Source organism: Centruroides sculpturatus, unplaced genomic scaffold (assembly GCF_000671375.1).
Source record: "Centruroides sculpturatus isolate CEXI.00-Female unplaced genomic scaffold, Cexi_2.0 scaffold1457, whole genome shotgun sequence".
Classification (NCBI taxonomy): Eukaryota; Metazoa; Arthropoda; class Arachnida; order Scorpiones; family Buthidae; genus Centruroides; species Centruroides sculpturatus.
Window position 1 is genome coordinate 119,460 of NW_019385609.1, and position 10,952 is coordinate 130,411.

At 26.4% G+C, this 10,952-nt stretch overlaps 1 protein-coding gene across 1 annotated transcript; it reads right to left on the reverse strand.

Moving 5' to 3' along the window:
* Positions 1-3,023: 3,023 nt before the first annotated feature.
* On the reverse strand, positions 3,024-8,666 carry LOC111640565. Its single transcript, XM_023386589.1, has 2 exons — positions 8,341-8,666; positions 3,024-3,371 (listed from the first exon to the last, which is right to left on the reverse strand). The coding sequence occupies exons 1-2, from the start codon at positions 8,587-8,589 to the stop codon at positions 3,189-3,191; spliced, it is 432 nt and encodes a 143-aa protein (XP_023242357.1). The 5' UTR covers positions 8,590-8,666; the 3' UTR covers positions 3,024-3,188.
* Positions 8,667-10,952: the final 2,286 nt, after the last annotated feature.

A 10,952-nucleotide genomic window follows, 5' to 3' on the forward strand; every position in this document is an offset into this window, starting at 1 on the left:
TTATTATTATTATTATTTTTTGATAAATCATCTAGCACTATCACAATAGTGTTTTATAGTTTTTAAAATTTACAATAAAGTTAAAAGATAATTATGTAAGGACATTATTAATGTGGGTTATATAAAATATTAAAAATTCTTGTAAAATAATTATATTTTTTAGTGAAATGAAATTTCTGGAAATTCATGAAATTAATAAATCACCTTTAAAACTGTTGAAATGTAATATGAAAGTTGCATAACTAAGCCTTTTCAAGTATTTCTATCTATTCTCAAGGATCCAATATATTTACTATACAGCTTTAAGTAACTGGCATACTCTATTTTTTAAGATACTGGGTTTGAAAAAGAAAAAAACTTAATAAATATAATTTAATGCATATTTAACAAATAAGACCATCAAATTTAAAAGTCCTGTTGTCAAGCAGTCCGGTTTGAGACTTGTCAATCTGTTCATTATTCATTTGATCTATGGAATATGATGCAGTCCATTATGTACACCGTCTGTATGTTTGTAATCTGTACTTTTAGGGTATGTTTTTTTTAAATGTGTTATATCTATGGAATGTTTTATTTGTGTATGTATATGTAAATTTTTTCATGTTTGATTTTAATGTTTAGTCGGCTGAAGAGGGACTATGCCTGAAACACGACTTGTAAATAGTGTCCCAACTGAATAAAGAGATGAACAATCTGCCAAGTGTTTTGAAAAAAGTCACTTTAGTGTGTCTGTATAAAGCAAAGTAAACTACAACACGGTTTCATCAGAATCAAAAGAAATAAAGTATTATTAAAGATTAGTCTATAATTTAAATTTCTGTGACTTTTTGAATCACCCTGTTGGGTGATTCAAAAAGTCACAGAAATTTTAAAAAATTAATAACTCACAAACTATTTAAAGTAAGTTGAGGTGGTTTTCACAGAACTTGTTAGAAAAAAATAGGATTTTTTTAGGTGTAATAAAAATTTTAGTACCAAAATAGTTATATTTCTTGCCATAGATGGCACCATAAAAAACAAATCATATGTCAATTTGTTAAAGTATAAAGTAAAAAAATAAAAATGTTCTTAGTGTAAGTTCTAGTAACAACTTCACAAATTATGTAATCTTATCAAGTGCAATCTATGGCAAGAAATAACTATTTTGGTACTAAAATTTTTATGACAAAAAATCCTGTTTCTTTTTTTAAGCATTTCTGTAAAAACTGCATCATCTTACTGTAAATAACTATTTACAGTAAGATGATTTGGTTAAGTGAGTTATTAATTTTTTAAAATTTCTGTGACTTTTGAATCACCTGTATTTTTGGTAAAAAAGTTATCATGTAGACTTCAGGGACATGTTCTTTGTAGTATAACTGTATTAACTTAAAAGATCTTACATTAATATTATATGTAAAGTATAATTGAAAACAAATATATATTTTTCTACACCAGCAAATTTTAATTACATGTTAAAAAAAAATCAGCAACAAGCTGAATAACTTTCATAGCAAAATGTTTAAAACTGTGTATGGAACTATCTCAGATTTTATTAAAAAGCTTTTTTATATTATTAATTGTTATAAAATGGCAAAAACTTAATTTTGAAGATAGAGATGAGTGTTTTTTCTTAAAGAAATTGTAAATGCTAATAATGAATAAAATCGCCATTAAGTCCAGCACCACTTGAGATATGACTCATGACTCTATAGAGAGTCTAGACCTTTAACCACCAAAATTTAATAGTATCAATGCCCCTAATATACAAACCTTTAAGCAAAACTTCAGAAATTTTTGGCAAAAGGCACAGGAGTTATTAAGCTTCAAAGTGGATAAACAAAATCATGCACACCACACACACAAACAAACAAACAAACAAATCTATACATACAGAAAAAACCCACAATGTTATTTTGCACTTCTGAATGTTTTGAAGTCCTGAGACCAAAAATGTAAAAATTTCAAAAGTCAATTTTTCATTAATTGCCATACATTCCCTCAGTTATATAACATTCCGGGAAGTAATAAAACAGATTTTTTGCTAAAATTTCCACAGCTACTTTATCATATTAAAACTATTGCATTTTTAATGCTTATGATAATTCTTTGAATTAAATAATTATTTCAGCAACCTGATAGTGCTGTGTTTTCATTGTGATAAGTTTGGGAAAAACAGCACTATATAATAATTAAATACAAATCCAAACAAGAAGCTAAATGAAGAAGAATTCTTTGTATGTTTTGTTCAGGAACAAAAAAATAATTAAGAAACAACTTATTCAAGTTGTTTTTGGATTTAAAATTAAACATTCATTTTTTTTAAATCAAAACTTCAGAAGATAAATGTTCAAATAAACAACATCCATATTCTGAAATTTCACTTCAGATATGTAGTTTAGTCATCACTGAAATACTTAAATAAATTTTTTTGTTCACCTCATCTCACTGAGTAAAAGCATTTTAGTCAAATGATGTTTATGAATGATTGAAATTATAATAAAAAGTAATACTAATGGTTGTAACATTTTATGTAAGATTTAAGTAAGTGGCAATTTTATACTTTTAAAATTATCATTGCTTCTTATATGTATGAATTTTGAAATATTAGATTTAATAAACTCAAACTTTTTCTAAGTTTAAAATTAATATTTTATACTATCATTTAAAATCTATATTCTTGTGGAGAATTATTTATCCTGTTTTAACTATTTTTGTATTATTATAAATTAATAGTTTTAAATAAAAACTGTATTTAAATAAATATTGCACTTATAATATTAAATATGGTTTGAAAAAAGCGATCACTTTTAATGTTTGTAAATCAAATAGGGCATTGTTAGCTTCAAGCAAAACTAAACAGAAATAGGATTAAACTGAAATAATTCTGAATTACATTAGCATAACTTTTTGAACCAAATAGATTAATAAAAACTAGAAGTAACATATGCAGTTGCATTTTCTTTTTGTGTGACTAATTATTTTATAAAACAAATGATTACTTGTATTTTATACAAGCAAGCATTTATTTTACTTTGTAAACAATTTATGTAGTAATAGTAACTCTTGTAAAAGAATGCTAACTTTAAAATTGATTGATAAAATGCAATTTAAAAGAGAGGAAAAAAAAACCAAACTAGCTTCTAATGTTAAACAATTAAAAAAATAAAATCAGTGTTCAACGAAAATAAATTAATTCATCAATTTTACTAAAATGTTTTTAATACTACTAGTAAAATATAACAATAATCTTTTACAATACTTACCTCGTCTTTTTCTCTTGATATGTTATTTAGAGAATTATGAACATCTGAATTCAAATATTTACTATCAATAATATTTTGATTATCTTCATTTTCCTCTTCTTTTATGGTAAAATCATCTGTTTTTATCTATAAAAAAGTATCAATCCATCAAAATAATTGTTAAAATTATTCTAGTTCATTCACTAAATGAAAATTAAACAAATAGATTAAAAGCTAACACCTGAAAAAAACCAAAAAACTTCTTATTTCAAAAATAATTTTTTTTAAGAAACCAATGTCTTCTTATAGTCCTTATATTATTATTATGTTAGTTTTAGTGAGTTATACTTGGTTGACACTGGTTGCTGGACCAGAGTGAAGACATAGCAGACAAAACAAGACAAAAAAAATTAAATAATAAGAGTTGTGTGTGTGCATGTGTATTAGTGTATTATTATTATTATTATTTTTTTAGTTAATATATTAACTAATGACAGATTTTTAAACTTATACATATTATTCGTAAAATTAACATACAATATAAAATTAAATATAATATTGAATACAAATTACAGTGGAACCCTGTTTAACAAACGTCCTGGTTAACGACCAAATCGGTTAACGAACTTTTATTTTGCAAAAATTTTGTCTCAGATAACGAACAAAATTTGGATAACGAACGTAACGGTATATTGTGTCAAATTTTAGTTGGTGTTAGGCATGCGCGAGTTAAGCATTGCTTTTCCGAGTGTTTGTGCTATACTTCTTTTTTTCAGTTTTGTGATTTATATATTTAATCAATATGGTATCGAAGAAAGAAAAAGTCATAGTGGCAATAGAAAACGACAATGCGCTATCGCATTTGAGAAAAATTTTGATTAAAAGAGTAAGACAATCAACTTTAGATCAATTTCTTGTTCCTTACGGAAAGAGTTTGTTTCATTGTTAAGTTATGGCAACGCAACACTTGGGCGATCTGACTAGGGTGAAATGCCTTCTGGGAGGTGTTTTTAAGGGAAACTGGCCCCTATTTAGGCGTTACAGACGTGAATAAATCCCGGAAAACTCCACGTAGCCAGCCCATCTCAGCAAGGTGCGAACCCACGAACGAACTCCCCGTGTTCAAGGTACGAAGACCACTTAGCCACTGGTGGGTTTTTACCGAAAGAGACTTCGACTCGAAGAATCTTCCGATGAAGTGCTACCCGTTATTTTTTTGGAGGGGATTCCCCTTCTAATCATTAAGGTTCGTATATTTTCACTGTTCTGCCACCAACTACAACAAACGAAGGTATTATTAAACAAAGTTTACATGTGTGCTGCTGTAATGATAGATACTATGTTTTCGTACATTTTCATCAAAGAAAATTACTGTATATTTCAAATAAAATGACAAAAATTTCGGAGACTAGAACGAATTAATTGCATTTTCATTAATTTCTATGGGAAAAATTGCTTCGGTTATCGAACAATTCAGTTAACGAACGGAGTCGCGGAACGGATTAAGTTCGTTAACCGGGGTTTCACTGTACTGTATTGATCCAAATATAAGTTGACCCTGAATATAAATCAATTCCCAATTTTGGAATCTTTACTTTTTAAAACAAATTAGATCTGAACAAAAGTCAACTGTATATTATTAATTTTATTTGCATATAAAAAATCAGCAATTTTCATTAAAAAACATGGAAAATCATTAAAAAATATTTTATCACTTTCATCTTCATCAGAATGTTCATTGTCATCAAAGTCATTGGCCTCTTTGATCAGCATATCACCCTCTGTTCTGTCCAAGTTATTGGTATATAACATTTCTTAAAGATCTTTATAATTGCGTTTTCAACAACAATTTTTTTATTATTTTAAGTTATTCTAACCTTTTACAAAAATATGTGAAATTTTTATCTATGTGACTATGAAAACAAATCATTTTCAGTTTATGTACAGTAATTTCTTTATTTTCAAAATTACTTTAATTAAAGGTAAAAATTATTTTTTTTGAATTTGTATTTACAAATATCTGGAAAATCAATCATCAGAAATGTATTCTTGTTTTTAACTTTCCTACTAATTTTTATAAGTTACATTTTAAATCAAATGTAAATGATCAGAAAATTGTATTCAAAGAGTTTGTTTTATACAAAGAAATATAAGTATCAAACACTTTTGTTATAAGCGATAAATTGTAACTTATTGCTTCTTTTTGTCAATATCAATAAAAATAAAATTAATAAAAGTTATAAAGAAAAACATTGAGACAATGTCCTATATGCTGGGAAGTAAGCTGTCTGGCATATTTCATGTGATTTCCATAAAATATACTTATAGTTCATAAAATATTCATTTGGATAGTTTTATGACTATCCAAATGAAACCAATTTTTCCTTATTTTTTTTTATAACTGTCTAAAACATGTTTTATAAAGTCTAAAACATATAATCATATTAAATACATAAATTTATAATTTACACTTTACAACAGTATAAATTTTGCAGTAAATATACAGCAATCTTTACCCACTTTTTGATAACTGTTTGTGTAGTAGAGACCCTGGGAGTGAAATAATAAAATTTTAACAAAATAAAATTTTTGTAAAAAGCTACCAAAACTGACTGAATCTGTTGAATATAAAAACAATCAGCTTAGTTTGGTTGATTGTTCAGAAATAATTAACTAATTATTAATTGGTTATTTACTGTCATTCCAAACATTTAATTCTTGGCATTGTTTGTGAATTGCAGCATGGCAGGTGACAACTTGACTGGCATTTAGCATTACTAAATAAATCGAAGTACTGAATTTTAGCATCAGTTTAACACTGTATATTATGTACCATAGACAGTTATATAAATCAGAGAAAACTTTAACTAGACTCAGAATATAAGTTGAGGCTCAACTATAGGTTGACAGCTATTATTTTATCCTTTTGAAACTGGAGAAAAAACATAGACTAATATTTGGGCCAATATGCCATAAACCTAATTTGTTAAAATATTTTAAATTTCTTTAGAAAAATATTAAAAATAAGTGGGAAACACATCTTCATTATCAATATTTAGAATACAACTGAGTCATTTTTGTCCATGTCAATAAATTTTAAATTCTAAATGTTTAAATATCACATAAACTAGCACCTTTTCATATATTAATTAAATGGGCTATTTCCATCATCTGTAAGGCTTAGGAAAAAAGAATTAAATAAAGTTTGTGATATTGCAAAATGTCATTGTTTCAAAGCAAAGTCATGGATGGTTTGATTAATTCTCACCTATATAAGAAGGTTAAGAAAAGAAAACAACATACTAACAATACTAATAGGGGCTCTTTTCTATTTAAAAATATACATTAAACAATTTCTTACTATAATGCAATTGCTTAGGTCAGATAAAGATAAAATCAGTATAGATCATTGGAATGTTCACCTAAAAAATATTATGCTATAATTAGTAGAAATAATACTAACTACTGCACTATATTGACATGACGGATATGTAACACTGAAGTTCAGGTTTCTTAGAACAATCCTCTTTTAATATAGGAACTAAGAGAACATTCTTCAATCCATTTGCTGGAACAGATGTATATTTATATTTTCTCTACATATTCCAATTTAATTAAAACCAGAGATGCTACTTAATTAGAAAATGCTTGAAAAGAAGAACTTGATTCACTGAATAATTTATAATTTCTATAATAAAATAATACAGTGGTATCTTGTACTATAATGACTCATATTTCAAATGTTTTAGAGTTTGAATGTTAAATTAGACAAAAATTCCCTTCAGAGTTCAAACAATGCTTCAAAGATTGAACTGTAGGTGCAATGAATACATGCACTGGAAGTGTAAAACAAGCTTCTAAACAAAGAATATAATGTCAAACTAGCAATTAGGTGTTAAATTTCACAATTGTTATAATTAAATTACACATGTATGTTAAGTAAAGACAGTGTTAAAAATATCCAAAAACTTCCCATTCAACCCAATATAACATTTACTTATTAGTATATGTTTATTAGTATTTTGTTGCTTTCACACACTTCTTGGATGCTATGGCATCCAAGAAGTGTGTGAAAGCAACAAAATACTATGTTGCTTGAAGCAACAACATAGTATGTTACACACACTTCAGCAACAAAATACTATGTTGCTGAAGTGTGTGAAAGCAACAAAGTCTACCAAATAAAAGGAAAGCTGAAATATTGGCAAGTGACATAAAAAATAAATGTATTGCAAAGCACAAAAGCAGTACATGTGTGGCGGCAGATCTGGTGGCCGTGGAAGTTGACAGTGTGCAAACAGTAAATGCAATTTTCATTTTATTATATGATATTTACATATTTTATTTATTGTTTTAATGTTTTTATTTATTATTAGAATATTTTATTGTGTTATTTTTTTATCTTAAATTATATGTATTTGCTGTTTTAAGTTTATCAAAATGAATATCATTTACAGTCTAGGAATAGATTAATTCACTTTCTGTTATTTCTAATGGGAAAAATATTGGACTTCATTGGCCTCCTGGAACAAATTAAATTTGATGTATGCAGCACCATTGTACATTTATTTGAAGGATAAAGAATTACCACGTATATATATATTTAACATGAATTGTCAATATCTTGTAAAACTTTTTTTTGACAATTGGTTCATTTTAATATATATTCTAAATGATTCCACTTGAAAATGCAAATATATTCTGTGTGTAATAATTGAAAATGATACAATGAAGGCTGAAATATTTCTAAAGTTATTAAATAGTTGTGGTGTCCTTAACAAAAGGACATGTCAACTTTACATTTAAAAATGATGCCAAGTTTTGTTCATTTTGAAGATTGTTTACATTATCCTGACAAATATACAAAGATTCCTTATAATATCTAAATTCATATATCTATTTCCATTACAATGAAAAATTAACCAATAAAATTTTAGTCTATTTTTCTCAATAATTAGGTATATATAATCTAAGACAAGATTTTGATTTTAAAAAAAAAGTTGCTTATCATCAATGAAGTCTTTTTATTATAGTTGTATTTAACACACTGAAATATATATATATATTTATTCTAATCAATAGAAAATATTTATTTATTTATCAAACATAAAGTTACCTTTTTTCTAACAGATCCTGGTCCTGTCTGATCACATTCTTCAATTCTTTGATTTGGTTCAATTTTCACAGAAACTGATGACATTGTAAGAGAAGTTGCCGAGTTGGCATTTTCTTCTAGTTTAACTCTTTCAATAAGTCCTTCATTTACTTCATATATAGGAGGTGCTCCTTCTATTCCAATGCCATTTTCACTTCCTGTTAAAGAGGGCCTTCGTGATTCTGAAGGCTTCTGACGCCCTCCTTTCATCTGACGAGGCTATAAAAATTTCATATTATTTAACATTATTTCTGTAATAAGAAAAATTTGTTATCAAAAAAACTCAATATTTTAAAATAAAGAACAAAGGCATGTTAATTTCAGAATTAAATTTAATAAAATAAACCTTAATGAATAATTAATTCAAGAATTGAACCTATCTGTAGTAAAGTGTAAATAAATTTCAAGTTTTGTTTTAAGTATTTTAATCTTTTAAAAGATCAGTTCAAAAACTTCTCAGAATAGAATTATAAATCTAGCATCACAGAATTTTTCAGTGAGAATAAACAAGTCATCTACAATCATAAAACACTCCAAGAATGACTATTATACTGCAATTAGTTTAATGATAGATGGTATGAAAAATTAAACTTTTTGAACTGTAAATTTTTAATACAGAGCCTATAAAAAGAAGAGAAAGATTTACATCTATGCATGTAAGCAACACAAGAAGAATGCAACCAAAATTTATATACTGTTTATGGTAACAATGCTTGCTTATATCTGACAGTTATGAAATGAATTTTTCAATTTCAAGGCAAATATCTGAGTTTGGAAAATTAATCCCCATTAGAAGTGGCCTCGTGCACAAGCTGTAAACAAACAAAACACTGTTGCTATGATGACATTGCTGATAGAAAATTTTAATATCATAGTGTAGTTAATTACACTATGTTTATGATTATATATATACAGGATGATCACAAACAGGATACAGAGCTCTGTACAAACTGTTAAACAAATCTCAACCAAATTAAGTATACAAACTTGTCCTGGTATGCAGCTTCAATTTTGGAAAATAATTTTATTTTAAAATTCAGCCACTATGCAAAGTTTGGCATTGCTGTCCATCTAACATGCATATTACATTTAAAAAATTTTGGGTATAAAAGGAATCACAAATGTTTTTCCAGAACTGCAGCAAAGAAACTGTCTGAACACCACAATCTTTATACAAGATTCATCGCATGTTGGCTTAAATTTGTAAGCCCTACTGCAACATTATTTTTCACTTGAGAAAGTGGTTATCTGGCCATTTCAAATATCATGATTGCCACAATCACCAGAACTAAACATCTATCATTTTTTATTATGGGGCTATATAAAGAGCTCCTTATAAAAGCAATGTTCCCAACCTCATCTTAAACGACCAAAAAAAAATCATGTGTGACAACTCTAAACAAGTCAGTTTTGTTTTGCAGTTGAGTGTATAGTGCAGCAAATGCAGTTTTTAGATTTTGGATATGGAGAGCACATAAAACCATATCTTTGATGTAATTGTCAATTCTACATCAGTAATTGAAATAAAATTATTATATTTTGTTTCTTAACTTTATAAATTCATTAGAAAACATGTGTAATATACACATTAAGAAACAGTACTGTCAAATTTCATCCTAGCAGCTGAATTTTAAAAGAAAATTGCATATTCATGACAGTATGTACTGTACATCAAATTGTACTGATTTGCATAATGTTCTTTCAACAGAAAGTTCTGAAATCTACTCTTTAATTATGATCACCCTATGTACATTGATAACATTGCAATGATTTTTATTATTATATATTAATTTTATATAAATAAAATAACATATATTTATATATTATATANGAAACAACTTATTCAAGTTGTTTTTGGATTTAAAATTAAACATTCATTTTTTTTAAATCAAAACTTCAGAAGATAAATGTTCAAATAAACAACATCCATATTCTGAAATTTCACTTCAGATATGTAGTTTAGTCATCACTGAAATACTTAAATAAATTTTTTTGTTCACCTCATCTCACTGAGTAAAAGCATTTTAGTCAAATGATGTTTATGAATGATTGAAATTATAATAAAAAGTAATACTAATGGTTGTAACATTTTATGTAAGATTTAAGTAAGTGGCAATTTTATACTTTTAAAATTATCATTGCTTCTTATATGTATGAATTTTGAAATATTAGATTTAATAAACTCAAACTTTTTCTAAGTTTAAAATTAATATTTTATACTATCATTTAAAATCTATATTCTTGTGGAGAATTATTTATCCTGTTTTAACTATTTTTGTATTATTATAAATTAATAGTTTTAAATAAAAACTGTATTTAAATAAATATTGCACTTATAATATTAAATATGGTTTGAAAAAAGCGATCACTTTTAATGTTTGTAAATCAAATAGGGCATTGTTAGCTTCAAGCAAAACTAAACAGAAATAGGATTAAACTGAAATAATTCTGAATTACATTAGCATAACTTTTTGAACCAAATAGATTAATAAAAACTAGAAGTAACATATGCAGTTGCATTTTCTTTTTGTGTGACTAATTATTTTATAAAACAAATGCTTACTTGTATTTTA

Coding starts and splice junctions, on each gene's coding strand:
- LOC111640565 (XM_023386589.1), bottom strand. CDS start 8,589: ATGAAAGGAGGGCGTCAGAAGCCTTCAGAATCACGAAGGCCCTCTTTA. Junction 3,372..8,340: donor CAGGATCTGTTAGAAAAAAG/GTAACTTTATGT, acceptor ACTTTTTTATAG/ATAAAAACAGATGATTTTAC.